General features: G+C 31.6%; 4 protein-coding genes and 1 non-coding gene across 5 annotated transcripts; 2 read left to right on the forward strand and 3 right to left on the reverse strand.

The window, feature by feature from the left end:
- Positions 1-2,974: 2,974 nt before the first annotated feature.
- Trnaa-ugc lies at positions 2,975-3,046 on the reverse strand. The gene has a single exon. It is a non-coding gene; the product is annotated as a tRNA-Ala (tRNA).
- A 457-nt stretch (positions 3,047-3,503) lies between these two features.
- On the reverse strand, positions 3,504-3,989 carry LOC123295902 (parvulin-like PPIase). Its single transcript, XM_044877367.1, has one exon. The coding sequence runs from the start codon at positions 3,987-3,989 to the stop codon at positions 3,504-3,506; it is 486 nt and encodes a 161-aa protein (XP_044733302.1).
- Positions 3,990-4,880: 891 nt separating this feature from the next.
- On the forward strand, positions 4,881-8,527 carry LOC123295913 (protein translocase subunit SecA-like). Its single transcript, XM_044877378.1, has 5 exons — positions 4,881-5,124; positions 5,227-6,489; positions 6,713-7,240; positions 7,594-7,923; positions 8,289-8,527. The coding sequence occupies exons 1-5, from the start codon at positions 4,881-4,883 to the stop codon at positions 8,525-8,527; spliced, it is 2,604 nt and encodes an 867-aa protein (XP_044733313.1).
- A 499-nt stretch (positions 8,528-9,026) lies between these two features.
- Positions 9,027-9,776, reverse strand: LOC123295924 (putative glutamine amidotransferase-like protein RP404). Its single transcript, XM_044877389.1, has 2 exons — positions 9,516-9,776; positions 9,027-9,467 (listed from the first exon to the last, which is right to left on the reverse strand). Exons 1-2 carry the CDS (start codon positions 9,774-9,776, stop codon positions 9,027-9,029), a joined length of 702 nt encoding a protein of 233 aa, XP_044733324.1.
- A 2,773-nt stretch (positions 9,777-12,549) lies between these two features.
- On the forward strand, positions 12,550-13,165 carry LOC123295934. The gene is made up of 2 exons (XM_044877399.1): positions 12,550-12,615; positions 12,671-13,165. The coding sequence occupies exons 1-2, from the start codon at positions 12,550-12,552 to the stop codon at positions 13,163-13,165; spliced, it is 561 nt and encodes a 186-aa protein (XP_044733334.1).
- The last annotated feature ends 3,598 nt before the right edge of the window (positions 13,166-16,763 follow it).

Genomic DNA, 16,763 nt, shown 5'->3' on the forward strand with positions numbered 1-16,763 from the left:
TTACATCTGGCTTTCACAAATAGCTCCCTGACGCTACCAATAGCTACGTTTCCTTTTTTAATCGCAGTGTTTGCCGCTTCTGTGAAAGTGCCCGAGCTAGTAAATATAACTCCTAGATAGTTGAATGCTCTCACTATTTCAATAGGGTTATTTTCAATGCGAAATTGAGTATCACTCTGTAGCCTACCACCTTTTCTGAACACCATTGCCTTTGTTTTTTCAGGGTTGATAATAAGTTTGTTAGCAACACAATAATTGTTAAAGACGTGAAGGCTTTCTTGCAGTTGTTTTGCAGAGTTAGCTAAAAGCGTGGTATCATCAGCGTAGCACAAATGACTCACACACGTACGTTCATCTAATTCAACTCCCCTTATTAAATTTTGTTCGAAGTAGTCTTGCAGATCCGACATAAAAAAATTAAAAAGAAGTGGACTTAGCGAATCTCCCTGCAGAACTCCTTGCGAGATGTGGATGTTTAAACATTCATGATTTCTGGCAGTAAAAATAATTTTCGCATTACTATATAGGTTGGAAATCACAGATATCACTTTCCTGCTGATACCCAATGCATGTAATTTATACCAAAGGCAGGAATGGTTTATGGTATCAAAAGCCTTTTTTAAGTCCACGAATACTACAAACAATTTCCCTTTAACTTTTGTGAGATGATCATTTATTAAACTATTTAAAACAAATATGTTATCCAGGCAACCTCTTCCTTTTCTGAATCCTGACTGGTTCTCTGGAATGGCATTAGACAATTGTGCCCATTGCTGTAATCTTTCGCTAAGCATGTAGGTATAAATCTTAGTGATACTGTTTAGCAGAGTGATACCTCTATAGTTGTTAGGGTCATTCATATCACCTTTTTTGTATATAAGACACAGTTTACCAATGGACCAATGTACGGGAGCCTTTTCAGAATTGAAGGCTTCGTTAAACATATTTAGTAGAACACTTTGCCATTTACTTGGTAAATTTTTTAAAAATTCATTTGAGATTAAATCTACTCCTGGGGCCTTACCAACTTTGATATGCTGTAGGGCTTTGAATAATGCATGTTTACGAAATGGCACGTCTAGAGAAGGATGGAGAACATCCAAGAAAATATAGTCTGTGGGAATTTTGGGCGGAAATAGAGTATTGAAGTAAGTTTGCCACGTTTCGAGAGATATGTTATCAGATTTAAGCTTATATTTTCTTTTTAGATCATTTACCGCTTTCCAAAACTGTCCTCCGTCCTTTACATTTCCCAACCTGTCTCTAATTAAGTCAAAGTATGAGTTTTTTTTCTTTTTGACTAGCTTTTTATAGTTTTTTTTGACAGCCAAATACCCATCAGATGTTGTCATATCAAAATGAGAAAGCTTTGCCTGCCTGAACGCATTTTTAACCTTTGCTTTATGGACTTTGCACTCTTCATCAAACCAAGGTTCATTATTTTTAATAGTGCAAGTATTGGTGATGTAGATTGTTCTCTCTTGAACCATGTCGCAGTTTTGAGCTGTACTTGTAATATTTTGAACTATCGCGTTGTAAATATCACTGGCTGAATATTTATCAAGTGCACATTCAGACTCATTTAATCTGTCAATATATGATTCAGCATGATCATCATTCCACTTTAGGTTCTTGAAAGTATAAGTTTGAGGGACATGATTTACTATTCTGTGCGATTGTTTCTTATCAGTATTATTTAACGTTACTATACAGGGTAAGTGATCTGACTTTAATATAAAATCGCTTACTTTAAAATCAAATATTTCCAATAATGCCAAATCATTTGCCCATGCAAGATCCAACAAACTGTGTCCATTGGAGTTGTGGAATGTAAACTGTCCCCTATCATCGGATTTTGACCTGCCGTTTATAATATTAAAACCAACATCCTCTAGAAAGGCAGTTAGCAGCTTTCCTTTTCTATCGGCAACCTTATCTGAGGAACTCCTTACTTCATTTAGATTGGTTAGCTCAAAAATTTCTTTATCGGTTTGACCCAGTAAACCGACTCTGCAGTTCATATCTCCTATCAGAAGTACAGGAATTTTATTGAAATTATTATAAATCGAGAGAATATGATCGTTGAGTGAGTCAATAATAAAATCAATGTCTAGAGAAGGTTTGAAATAAACGAAAATTATGACATATGATTTATGTCCTAATGTTAGCTTGAGTGACACCCAATGCTCACATTGGTTAATTAATAAACATATAATGTGTTTTTTGACAAGCACCAATAGACCTCCACTTGCACGGCCTTGAGTTTTCACTTTAGTGGCTTTTACACTGAATAATTGATAATTTTCTAAACCGGGGAACCTTTCACTTATATCACTATACACCCACGTTTCACAAATACAAATAACCTCAAACTTTGCTATTCTTTGTTGTTCATAAGTATCCATGTTTAAAAAGTTTTTAAAACCATTACAATTCCAGAAAAAAAAAATGAAATAAGGAAAGTTGTAGGAGATTTTAAAACATTCTTTGATGCTGTTTTTAATACTATTAAATTGTCAGTACCTTAATGATTCTTGCTATAGCAACAGAATTAGGTATTAAAATAGAAAATGGAGTAGTATCAAGCGATCATATACACATTTTTGCTAATATTCCACCTCATATAAAAATCTGTGAATTTGTACAAAAAGCGAAAGTCAAATCTTCAAAGAAGATGCAAGAGGAATTTCCAATATTAAAACAAAAATACTTGGGTAGACATTTGTGGGCACGGGGTTACTTTAGTGCTACTAGTGGTAATGTGACTGATGATATAATTAATGAATATATTAATAAGCATACTGATGCACATGAATCAGACATGATTTCTAACATAAGACTCGAATAAGCTTTAGCTTGATATGCGACTTCTAGTCGCTATAATCAAACTTTTATCTCTCAGATGAAAGTGGCTGATTTTAACCTACGTGCGCCATTTAATGTGTTTGTAAAGATACCAAAAAATGATGAATGGTGGAGGCAAAGGGAATCGAACCCTTGACCCTCTGCGTGCAAAGCAGATGCTCTACCCCTGAGCTATGCCCCCAATATGTGACTTATTATATAAGTTACTGAAGTGGTGTTATATTTGTAAGTAATTAAATCAAACTAAGCTAAATTTTTGACTAAGTTCCAAGGTAGCACTTGCCCATTATTTCCTAATACCAAATCTCCAGAAGATTTAATTTCGGCAGCTAAAAAAGAAGAACCTTGTAGAGGAATATATTTTGATGGTATAATCTCTTCGCCTTTATAAAAATGTACTTTAGCTGATTCCCTAGCGGTTGGGTTGTTTTTAGAAGCAGTTTTTGCTTTAGACATAGCTTAATAATTTTTTAACTTAAATAAGATTTTGTAGAATATAATTTTTTTTTGCCGGATTGTCAATAGTTGCTTAACTTAAAAGATATATTATTTTGAAATTAGACTGCATCATTGCGAGGAAATTAACAATTTTTTATTATTTTCTGGATCTCGTGGACAAGCCACGGGATAACACATAATTACTTTTTGGCTTCGTTATTTGCAGCTGGAGGTAACATAATTTTTAAATCAGCTTTAGCTTCTAAATCGCTAATATATTTTTTTAGTATTTCTGCTGCTAATACATTATCGATAGTCATTTTAGCTTCTTCTTTAGTTGGGATAGGTACAGGTTTTTTCTCAAGAACCTTAATGATATGCCAACCATAGTCAGTTTTCACTGGTATTGAAACTTCGTTTACTTTTAAAGCCAAAGCTTTATTTTCAAACTCAGGTACTAACTGCCCTGGTTGATTTAATAAAATGAAACCGATTACGCCACCATTTGTAACAGAAGCTTTATCAAGAGAAGGTTCTCCTGCAAGTTTAGCAAAATCTGCACCTTTGTTTAATTTATTTTTTAAATCATTAGCTTCTTTTTCAGATTTAACTAAAATATGAGCAACTTTTATTTGTTCTTTACCTATTAAGCTAGTTACGTATTTATTATATTCATCATCAAACATCTTATCGGTAAGATTAGATTTTACATAATTTTCTAACAATTCTTTTTGAGCTAACTGATTTTTTGTATTTTCAAGCTTCTTGGAATTCTTTAGAAGAGGTGATGTTTGACTTCTCAACTTCTTTCTTTAATAAAATAATATTAACATAAATCGTATCAATTTATCTTGATCCTGTGGTGGGAAATCGTCAAAATTTTTGATAGTTTCACCTGAAGGAATATTAAGTTGTGGTTTAAATTCTTTCATTATTTGTGATTCTCTCACTTCACCACCTGTGTAAGTAGCAACTACTCTGTCTGAGTTATCTGCAAAAGCTATACTAGAAAGCATACTAACGGATAAAAGTACAATTGATAGTTTTTTCATTATTTATGACTCATAATTTGTTAAATATAAATTTAAATCCTATAAAAATAATAAGTACCCGTCAACAGCTATTTTATAATATTTATTTATTAATAATTATTTACGGATTATTCTGCAACAGGGTTGTTTGAAATAAATATATAAAAACATAAATATATAACTAATTGATAATTTTATAAAATAGCCTATATTTTTATATGTACAAAAATATATTTAAGGAAATTGATGTTTTCTATATTGAAAAAAATTTTTGGTACGGCAAATGATCGTACGATAAAAAAACTATTTTCTGACATTGCAAAAATTAATTCGCTTGAACCCGCAATTCAAAAATTATCAGATGAAGAATTAAAAAATAAAACTATAGAATTTAAGAAAAAACTTAAAAATGGTGCTACTTTAGATGATATAGCATATGAAGCATTTGCGGTAGTTAGAGAGGTTTCGAGAAGAGTATATGGAATGCGTCATTTTGACGTGCAGCTTATAGGTGGTTTGGTATTACACAGAGGAATGATTACCGAAATGCGTACAGGGGAGGGTAAGACCTTAGTTGCAACACTTCCTGCATATTTAAACGCTTTAGCTGAGAAAGGTGTACATGCCGTAACAGTTAATGATTATCTTTATAGCCGTGATTCCGCTTCCATGGGCAAGATTTATAATTATTTAGGTTTATCAGTTGGATGTATTGTTGCTGGCATGACAGATGAAGCTAAGCGAGAAGCCTATAATTCTGATATTACATATGCCACAAATAACGAGCTTGGCTTTGAATACTTAAGAGATAATATGAAATATAGCTTGCAGGAGTGAGTACTTCGTCCTTTTAACTTTGCTATTATCGATGAAGTAGATTCGATTTTAATAGATGAAGCAAGAACTCCATTAGTTATTTCTGGTCCAGTTAATGATAATTCAGAATTATATGGTAAAGTCGATAAGCTTGTACGCATGCTTAATGTAAGTGATTTTGAAAAAGATGAAAAATTAAAAACTATCAATTTAACGGAAAGCGGTATTAGTCATGTAGAATCGCTTTTAAGTCACGCAAATATTATAAAGCCTGAGTCTGGTTTATATGACTTTGAAAATTTAAGCTTAGTGCATTACGTTAATCAAGCCCTTAGAGCTCACAACATGTTTACAATCGATGTAGATTATTTAGTACGTGATGGTAAAGTAATGATCATAGATGAGTTTACAGGACGTGTAATGGAAGGGCGTAGATATTCTGAAGGGCTACATCAAGCGTTAGAAGCAAAAGAAAACGTAAAAATCCAAAACGAAAACCAAACGCTTGCATCTATTACTTTCCAAAATTATTTCCGTAATTACCCTAAATTATCAGGCATGACTGGTACAGCTATGACCGAAGCACCAGAGCTAAAAGACATATATAATCTTGATGTAGTAGCAGTACCGACTCATAATAAAGTTACAAGACGTGATCTTGATGACGAAATTTATGGAAGCAAAAAAGAAAAATATGATGCTATTTTAAAGCTAATTAAAGATTGTTATGATCGTGGTCAGCCGGTGCTTGTCGGTACTGTAAGTATTGAAAAGTCAGAAGAAATTTCCAATGTTCTAAATAAAAACAAAATACCTCATAAAGTATTAAATGGTAAATTCCACGAGCAGGAAGCATTTACTATCGCCCAAGCGGGTAGGTTTAAAGCAGTAACAATTGCAACTAATATGGCAGGACGAGGCACTGATATTATGCTTGGCGGTAATCCTGAAATGCTGATAGAGCAGATAGACAGAAATGAGATAAAAGCTCAAATAGCTGAAGAGAAAAAGCAAGTAATTGCAGCAGGTGGGTTATTTGTAATAGGTACAGAACGGCACGAAAGTCGTAGGATAGATAATCAGCTGCGTGGTAGATCGGGCAGACAAGGTGACCCTGGTAATACTAAATTTTTCCTATCACTTGATGATGATTTAATGCGTATTTTTGCCTCAGAACGTATTTCAGGGATACTTCGAACGCTTGGCTTAAAAGATGGTGAGGCGATACATCACCCAATGATTAGCCGATCACTTGAGAAAGCTCAGCAAAAAGTTGAGGGGCATAACTATGAAATACGTAAAAATTTATTACGTTTTGATGATGTGATGAATGATCAACGTAAAATAATATATGAGCAAAGAACTGAAATTATTAAATCTAAAGATAGTTATGACTTCTTAAGTAGTACTACTGAAGAATTAGCTAAAAAAAATAGTGCTAACTTTTATGCCAGCAGACTCTTATAGAGAAGATTGGGATATAGAGAATTTAAGCGTAGAACTACAACGCACCTTTGCTATAAAGCTTGATCAAAATCTAATAAGCAAAAATGATGTAACAGAAGAAGAAGTTACAAAAATTATTATTCAAACAGCGGATAGTATATATAAATCTAAGGAGGAAGCCTATAGTCCTGACTTAATGCATAATGCTGTAAAATATATTTTATTAACTACTATTGATCAAGTTTGGAAAGATCACTTGCATAGCTTAGATCACTTAAGACAAGGTATATCTCTTAGAGCTTATGCCCAAAAAGATCCTTTAAGTGAATATAAAAGACAGGCATTTAACTTATTTGAGCATATGCTTAATAATTTAAAAGAACTCTTTATTCAAACAGTCTACCACTTCCATATTGACTTAAAGCATATTCAAAAAGAAGATATATCGCTTGAAAATAAAAAGCTGCAAAATAATATGCATGAAAGCCGTAAAGATCCGGCATTTAGTAAGTATAATGCAGGTAGTAACTTAGAAACTGATCTTAGACCTGTCATATCACGCATTAACCCAGAGGATAGAGACCCTAAAAATCCTACAAGCTGGGGCAAAGTATCTAGAAATGAGCTATGCCCTTGTGGTTCAGGTAAGAAATATAAATATTGCCATGGACTAAATGAGTAGGGAATTAAACACTTCTATCTAAGTAGGCTTTGCCTGTGTGAATCATTCTCCCTCCTGTTATCCCGTGATTTATTCACGGAATCCAGCTTTTAATACTAAAATTATTAGTATTAAAAGTTGTTTTTACTTTTTTCGATCTACACAAGCAAGCCTTAAGTGGGAATGAAATATAATAATAACTATCCGGTACTATTGAATAAATCACGGGGTGGCAGAGGAAAAATAAAAAATATTGATAGTGAAATTGTAACGAAATGAAATGAAAATGGTATAAAGTATTAAGTAATACTTCACTTATGAAATATAATTTTTTAGATAAAAAAAAGAAGAGATTAGATGCCTTACGTCCATTAAGTTCTGAACTAGCTAAAAATTTAGAAGAATGGTTTAGGGTAGAGTTATCCTATACAAGTAATGCTATTGAGGGGAATACTTTATCCCGCAAAGAGACTGCTATAATTATTGAAAAGGGTTTAACTGTAGGAGGTAAAACACTAGCAGAGCATCTAGAAGCAACAAACCATGCAAAAGCTTTAGATATTATCTATGAACTTGCTAGGAAAAAATATTATGAAATTACTGAAAAAGATATTTTAGCAATTCATTATACAATTCTTCATGGGATTGATGATCATAATGCGGGATGTTATAGGTCTGTACCTATCCATATCTCAGGTTCTAGTGTGGTAATGCCTAACCCTGCAAAAATACCCTCGTTAATGACAGATTTTATGTAGTTAAGTGGGAGAGGGTTAACACCCTCGCCTTTAGGCGAACACTTTAGTATAATCTATCTAATAGGTTACTAGAGGAAGAGATGTAATATAGGAGAGGGTCTCATAGCTTGTATGATTTAAAGTATCATATAGTGTTTTGTACAAAGTACAGGTATAGAGTTTTAACTAGGCAAATAGCAAGTAGAGCAAGGGAAGTAATTCAGGAAATATGTGCAGCTAATTACATAGACATAATTAGTGGCAGCATAAGTTCTGATCATGTTCATATATTAGTATCAGTTCCACCGAGTATCTCAATATCTAAGGTGTTACAATATATTAAAGGAAAGAGTAGTCGTAAATTGCTACAGGAATTTGAACTACTTCGTAAGCGATATTGGGGTCAACATCTTTGGGCTAGAGGGTATTTTGTTGTTACAGTTGGTAATGTGAATTCAGAAGCAGTACAGCAGTATATAGAGCAACAAGAAGAATATCATAAAAAAGATGATTTTAGAATATCAGAGTTTTAGCGTTTACGCTTTTAATCTGCTTTGCAAGCGTAAACCAAACTACCGGCTTTAGACGGTAGTAATTGATACCTAACTATTTGAAAAAGTCAATGGATTTAAGTTTTGTTTGTAAGTAGATTATATACTATTCCCAATAGTACCGGACAGTTTTTATTATATGTCATTTTCGCAAAAGTACAGTAGTGTCCGGAGAAAAAATAAACATTATTATTAGGTTTTTTCGTCATTGCGAGAAGAATTACAAAGTAATTCGACGAAGCAAGGAAGTAAAAAAATGCTAAAATTAGTTATTTTTTACTATTTTTCTGGATTGCCACTCGGTCTACGACCGCTTGCAATGACGGTTTTAATAATACTCCAATTTTCTCCGGACACTACTACGTCGTTGCTAAGAATGACATATAAGGTTACCTACACCTGAATAAAATATAACATTTTTTTAATAACTGTCTGGTACTTTATAAAAATGACTTTAGGACTATGCCTACCTAATTCTAATTTATTGTATACTACTAGCTTTTATTAGTTCTTTGAATAAAACTAGGTCTATGCCATTATCATTGACATATTCAGGATGCCACTGTACGCCGATAAGAAATTTATGACTTGTTGATTCTATTGCTTCTATAATCCCGTCTTCTGCTTTTGCTGATATAATAAGATTATTACCAATTTGTTTAATGGCTTGATGGTGAGTTGAGTTAACCATTGTGTCCAGCTTTTTATTTGCTATTCTAGCAAGCTTAGTATTCGGCTTTATACTAATTGAATGCGAGACTATATCTTTAGGATGAGGCTGGCTATGGTTTATGATAATAGGCTGTTTTGTCTCTTCGATATAATCTGGAATATGCTTAACAAGAGTGCCACCTAAAACAACATTTATTAGTTGCATTCCTCGGCATATTCCTAAAACAGGTATATTTTTTTCTAACGATTTCTTTAAAATTAATATTTCAAAATTATCACGCTCTTCATTAGAAATTACTACATCTTCAGCATATTCAGGCTCATAAAATTTAGGGTGTATATCTTCATCACCGCCATGTAATATAACACCATCAATAAAATCCATGAGATGATCTATTGTTTCAGCTTGGTATGGCAGTAACATAGGGACGCCGCCGGCTTCAATTATTGCATCGGTATAATTCTTACGTAATGCATACCAAGGAAAGGCGGCATAAGTATATTTTTCACAATTTTGAGCTAAATCAGTAGTAATTCCTATTATTGGTTTTCTATTCATGTTTTTCATATAGAAATAATAAAATTAAGTTTCTGATCATGTAATTCAGCAGGAAAGTTATCTATAACTTGTTCTTTTAAACAAACACCAACAGTTAATATATCTTTATTATTATTTAGGTATCGATCAAAATGTCCTTTACCATAACCAAGTCTGTAGCCATCTTTACTAAATGCCAGACCTGGGACAATTATCAATTCTGGTTCATAGAAATCATTATTTATCGATTCTAAAGTTTTAAAACTCCCTAAAACTAATTCATCATTATAATTATAAGTAGAAGAGTCAGCCCACTTTCAGCACAGTTGGATGGTACACTTTTCAAAAAAGGGCAAACCTAGGTGAATGTTGGAAGCCTCGGAAGTTGGAGGGGATAGATGACGTCATTGACCAATAGTAAATCAAGATGGCGTTGGAAGGTGTGGTGGGGGTGAGGGATGACATAAACGGGGCTTGACCAATAGTGGTGGGGAGTGAACGGGGGGCGGGACGTTGACATCATGTACGTTTTGGTCCAGTTGGATGGTACACTTTTCCAAAAAGGGCAAACCTAGGTGAATGTTGGAAACCTCGGCATTGACCAATAGTAAATCAAGATGACGTTGGGAGGTGTGGTGTTGGGGAATAATGGCTGCCTAAGCATTGATGACGTCATTGGCTTTGACCAATAGTAGCGCTGTAAAAATCAAGATGACGTCGGGAGGTGTGGTTGAATTGGTGTGGGGGAATGGCTGCCTAAGCATAAACGGGGAATTACCAGGTGACGTCATTGGCTTTGACCAATAGTGGCGCTTGACGGAGAGTGAATGGAGTGAACGGGGGGCGGGACGTTGACATTAGTCAGCAATTTTCAAGAATATGTTAATTTGACCTTGAAAAATATTGTAATTTGACACTTTAAATATACATGATAAAATTCAAAACACGTGACCGGATGTTAATATTTTTTTATGATTAAGCAATGTAATATGACACTTGAAATTTACATAATAAAAATACATGTTCAAACTTGTTTGAATGGACTTTGATCTTAAAATAATTTTACACGTGTCAGCTATTCTCAAGAATATGTTGAAATAGATTTGACCTTGAAAAATATGATATCATCATCTTGTAACAAGTTCAAACTTGTTTGAAATAATTTTACATGTGTCAAAACACGTGACCGGATGCTAATATTTTTTTATGATTAGCAATGTAATATGACACTTGAACGTGTTAGATAATAATTTGCAAATCTGAATTCCAAGAAAAGAATATTATGAGTCAGCAATTTTCAAGAATATGTTGAAATAGATATCATCTAACCTTGAAAAATATTGTAATTTGACACTTTAAGTATACACGATAAAATTCAAGATACGTGACAGGATGTTAATATTTTTTTATGATTAAGCAATGTAATATGACACTTGAAATTTACATAATAAAAATACATGTTCAAACTTGTTTGAATGGACTTTGATCTTAAAATAATTTTACACGTGTCAGCAATTTTCAAGAATATGTTAATTTGACCTTGAAAAATATGATATCATCATCTTGTAACAAGTTCAAACTTGTTTGAAATAATTTTACATGTGTCAAAACACGTGACCGGATATTAATATTTTTTATGATTAAGCAATGTAATATGACACTTGAAATTTACATAATAAAAATACATGTTCAAACTTGTTTGAATGGACTTTGATCTTAAAATAATTTTACACGTGTCAGCAATTTTCAAGAATATGTTAATTTGACCTTGAAAAATATGATATCATCATCTTGTTACAAGTTCAAACTTGTTTGAAATAATTTTACATGTGTCAAAACACGTGACCGGATATTAATATTTTTTATGATTAAGCAATGTAATATGACACTTGAAATTTACATAATAAAAATACATGTTCAAACTTGTTTGAATGGACTTTGATCTTAAAATAATTTTACACGTGTCAGCTATTCTCAAAAATATGTTGAAATAGATTTGACCTTGAAAAATATGATATCATCATCCTGTTACAAGTTCAAACTTGTTTGAATAAAAATACATGTTCAAACTTGTTTGAACATGTTTAAACTTGTTTGAATCGCATTAGATCTTAAAATAATTTTACACGTGTTATGAGATTAGATAATAATTTCTGTTGGTGGGGGGATTTTTGGAGTGGTGGTAATCATATAAAAAAGGCGCTCGACATTACGGTAATATCAGTTTTCATTAAATATTCATAATATTAATCAAAATGAATAGAGCAGAATTAAAATTATTAGATAGTTGTTTAGTGCGACCATGCATAAAAATGGACGACTTGCCACTGAAAAAAAAATTAAAAATACTAAAAATGGAGCGGATTCTAACGATACATGGGCCATCAATAAAAGTTTTACTGGATATAAGCCTAGATGGTACAGAAAACGAGGGGGTTTTTCTACCATCTAGGTTTGCAGTGTTGACGGACAACATGATTAAATTATTTAACACAAAACCGGGGTATTTGAGGGTGGAGGAGAAAATTGGAAGAAGTCACCAACTGAGACTGCGCCTATTCGAAGACGATGGTGATAGTGATGATGATGACTATGTTCAAGAACATCAAAATTTTAACAAATCATTCCTATATTGAATTTTATTACTGCAAGATATATATATTTTATTGTTATTGTTATAAAAAAATTGTAAAGTTTATGTTTTTGATATTTAAAAAAAAATAATACTAAATAAATTATGGATATTTTTGTAAAAAATGGTGTTTATTTTAATTCATTACAATTATGGGGTACAATGTCGCTACAAAATCATATTGATCTGTTTCAAAATTCGGAGATGATTTACCCAGAATATTTTAATGTGAGTATTGTTTGATAAGATCTGTTTAGAAAATTGTAGCCAAATATTTTTATAGATGGAATTTTATCAACTTATGGAGGCATGTCGTTGGAGTATACCTACAAAGTTAATCGACACATTACGGTATTCTTATTTAGAAGTTGATGATTGCTTTCATATTGCTGCATTCATAGTAAGAAATTGTTTGGATGCAATCTTATTTGTAAATTATGCGAAAAAGTTCAACTACTTTAAAAGAGATTTCAATCAGTTTGAAATATTACTAAATGAATGTTGTGATGATCTTACTCATGGAAGTAACTTGAGAAAAAATTGGGGTACATACGATATTCGCCGAAAACAATGGATTGGTGATAGTGCTAGACATGATGAGAGAATGTTTTTATGGTATGAACAAATAGATCCTAAAATTCTCTGTAGAATGCTATACCAACAAATGGATGGTGGAAATATACCGAAATGGTTCGAGCCATGGATATGTGCTACAAATTGTAATGAAATTGACAGATGTGATTGTGGAAGAAATAGTGATGATCATGATTGTATATAGAAATAAAAACATGAATGTAATTGTCTATGATAAGTTTTTTTTAAAAATGTGTTTGTATTTACAATAAAAAACACCTATAATTTAATTAATCATTGTTTTGTTTTATCTATGAAATGACCTCACCACCTTATTTTCAGGTTATAAATACACCTTGTTTGTGATAATTATATTCGCACCATCAAGTAATTTTGAGTAATAAACATGAATCAAAAAACATTTGTATTACAACAATATTTTTATATTGTTTTGTGTTAGTTAAAAATTGCTTCAATAAAATTTCATGAACATAGTCTAATATATATTCATATTAAAAAATACATTTCCTTTTTTAAAACACAAATATGTTCACAAAAGCGGTCCACTATGACAAAATTTTTTTGTTACAAGTATGTTCACAAAAACTTTCCACTATAAAAGGAGACTTTTTTTATCAATATATGAATCATGTAAAGAGTCGAACCCTAACCACCTGACTTTAACGTTAGATCCATGTTTAGCTAAGACCTTTTCCACTAAATAAATGTTTGGATCGTGAACTTTTTGTAATTCTTCAGCATAGAAACCACCCTTTATATCTTCGTTGTTGTAATCCTTCAATAAATATGTTCTTGGGTTTGTAAGTTTCACCTCGTGAATGGTGAATATTTCTGGTAACTACTCCGATTTTATAAGTTTTTGTTAAAAACTACTCCGATTTTATAAGTTTTTTAACAAAATTGATTTGATAACTGCTTTAATACTCTGATTTTTTCAATTTTTTTAATAAAATTGTTTTTATATCTGCTTTAATACTCTGATTTCTCAGTTCATATCTGGTTCATATCCAAATCTAACGGGACAGGAGAAAGAGAATTCTCAAGAATATGTTGAAATAAATAACATCTAACCTTGAAAAATATTGTAATTTGACACTTTAAATATACATGATAAAATTCAAGACACGTGACCGGATGTTTATTTTTTTTTTATGTTGAAATAGATAACATCTAACCTTGAAAAATATGATATCATCATCCTGTTACAAGTTCAAACTTGTTTTAATCGACTTAAAATAATTTTACACGTGACCAGATGCTAATATTTTTTTATGATTAAGCAATGTAATATGACACTTGAACGTGTTAGATAATAATTTGCAAATCTGAATTCCAAGAAAAGAATATTATGAGTCAGCAATTTTCAAGAATATGTTGAAATAGATTTGACCTTGAAAAATATAATATCATCATCTTGTAACAAGTTCAAACTTGTTTGAAATAATTTTATATGTGTCAAAACACGTGATCGGATATTAATATTTTTTTATGATTAAGCAATGTAATATGACACTTGAAATTTACATAATAAAAATACATGTTCAAACTTGTTTGAATGGACTTTGATCTTAAAATAATTTTACACGTGTCAGCTATTCTCAAAAATATGTTGAAATAGATTTGACCTTGAAAAATATGATATCATCATCCTGTTACAAGTTCAAACTTGTTTGAATAAAAATACATGTTCAAACTTGTTTGAACATGTTTAAACTTGTTTGAATCGCATTAGATCTTAAAATAATTTTACACGTGTTATGAGATTAGAATAAAGGTTTTATTTAATAAAAATCTTATAAATATTTTTTTTTTATTTATTAATGATTAAAATTTACATTTTTAAAAAAATTTACAGAAAAAAATTATTATTATGAATCTGAAAAAACACACAAAGTATTGGTGACACTACAGTTCAATAAATTCATCAAATCCATTCCTATAACGACCTGCATTCATAGAGAAATTTTTCATTATTACAACAAATCCATTTGGTGAACTCCAACAATGTCGATATAAATCATGAAATTTTTGAAAATTCATATCAGAGCCAACATGATTGTAGAATATGTGTTTTAGATTCATTTCATCCGTTTTGAATAGCACCAAGCAATTAACATTGCCCCTTATGTTATGCTTTAGAACACGTGCGTAGCTCTGACATAGGTAGAAACAATCAATTTTTCGATGACGATCCATACTAAAGTATTCTCTACTTCTCTGTTGTGAATGACAGCTCACATCATCAAAAATGAAAAGACTTTTTTCTCGAGCTTCATTCAGACTAGGAATTTCACTAGTATCACTAAGTGGAAAAATAGCCAACCCCTTCCACTAATTTTAAAGTCTCTTCTAGTAATTGATATTTCGGTTAGTAAACAGATTTACTGTAAACATAAATGTTTTCAAAGTGTAAACCATTTTCATCTTAAATTAAATTCAACATAACATTGGTTTTACCACAACCACTAGGGCCACATATTATTGTTCATAGTGAATCTGAAAATAGACGACCATGATATGTTTGTGTGTCTGTATTTTCTGGTAATAAACACCCAGAGCGGGTTGTTGTTTATGAAAATGCAATGTAACTAAGACTAAAATTTCAATACAACCCAGAGCACTTTACGATACAGATCTACATGCGTATGCTAAACAATTTAAAATTCCGTATTTTTGTAGTGTTTTTATGTGTGACACCCTACCTAAAAGATCATATAAATATGAAACAGGAATTATCAACCATGATGTATCCAAAAATAGTGTTGCACACTGTACGGTATATAAAAAGTATAAACTGCAAGCTTTGGTAACTTAAAGCCATCATAGGAAATAATTAAATATTTTTACATCATAAAAGGCGGTGTGTAGTTAATAACAGAATACCCTGTATATATATATATATATATATATATATTGGTGCGTCGAATTTTTAACACAATCCTGAATAAATTCTTTCTCAAGATGATTTTTTGCATGATTGCAGTTTATAAATGTATTTTGTTTTAATATAAAATTATAATTTTTTTAAATAAAATTTTTTTATCTAATCTATAGTACAAGTTGATTTATTATATTCAATATAAAGAGCATATTATATGGGTTGATTGATGATGCTTGTTAGATTTGAAAACCAGACCTCTTTCTAAACAGGTCTGTATCTAAACAGGTCTCTTTCTAAACAGGTCTCTTTCTAAACAGGTCTGTTTCTAAACAGGTCTCTTTCTAAACAGGTCTGTTTCTAAACAGGTCTCTTTCTAAACAGGTCTATATCTAAACAGGTCTCTTTCTAAACAGGTCTGTTTCTAAACAGGTCAAAACCAGTATTAAACAGGTCAAAACCAGTATTAAACAGTTTTTTCAACCTAGTATTGAAAACTTATGAAAAAAAAAAAAAAAATATTGATTCCAATAGTGATCGTAATATAATAATTGATAAATTAAGAAGACTACATTCTACAAACATCAGAAGAGAAATACTATCTATAATCCATTACTTGAAGAAAACAAATATAATTAAATAACAAGTTTATAATAACTTTATCAAAAATTAAAAAGCCGGAGTAAAATCGGTGAAAGCCGGAGTAAAATCGGCGAAAGTCGGAGTAAAACCGGAGTAAAATCGGCGAAAGTCGGAGTAAAATCGGTGAAAGCCGGAGTAAAACCGGAGTAAAATCGGCGAAAGTCGGAGCAAAATCGGTGAAAACCGGAGTAAAACCAGAGTAAAATCAGCGAAAGTCTGTATCTGTTTAATACTGGTTTTAACCTGTTTAATACTGGTTTTG

This window comes from Chrysoperla carnea, chromosome 1, assembly GCF_905475395.1.
Source record: "Chrysoperla carnea chromosome 1, inChrCarn1.1, whole genome shotgun sequence".
In the NCBI taxonomy this organism is placed as follows: domain Eukaryota; kingdom Metazoa; phylum Arthropoda; class Insecta; order Neuroptera; family Chrysopidae; genus Chrysoperla; species Chrysoperla carnea.

Bases quoted from the DNA above. Each gene is read 5' to 3' on its own strand.
- LOC123295913 (XM_044877378.1), top strand. From the start codon at position 4,881: ATGCGTACAGGGGAGGGTAAGACCTTAGTTGCAACACTTCCTGCATAT. The intron at 7,241-7,593 runs GTAAGAAATATA...ATAATTTTTTAG, and splicing joins GCTATGCCCTTGTGGTTCAG to ATAAAAAAAAGAAGAGATTA. The intron at 7,924-8,288 runs GTTATAGGTCTG...TTCATATATTAG, and splicing joins TGATGATCATAATGCGGGAT to TATCAGTTCCACCGAGTATC.
- LOC123295924 (XM_044877389.1), bottom strand. From the start codon at position 9,776: ATGAATAGAAAACCAATAATAGGAATTACTACTGATTTAGCTCAAAAT. The intron at 9,468-9,515 runs GTAATTTCTAAT...TTAATTTTAAAG, and splicing joins CTGAATATGCTGAAGATGTA to AAATCGTTAGAAAAAAATAT.
- LOC123295934 (XM_044877399.1), top strand. From the start codon at position 12,550: ATGTCGCTACAAAATCATATTGATCTGTTTCAAAATTCGGAGATGATT. The intron at 12,616-12,670 runs GTGAGTATTGTT...ATATTTTTATAG, and splicing joins TTTACCCAGAATATTTTAAT to ATGGAATTTTATCAACTTAT.
- LOC123295902 (XM_044877367.1), bottom strand. From the start codon at position 3,989: ATGTTTGATGATGAATATAATAAATACGTAACTAGCTTAATAGGTAAA.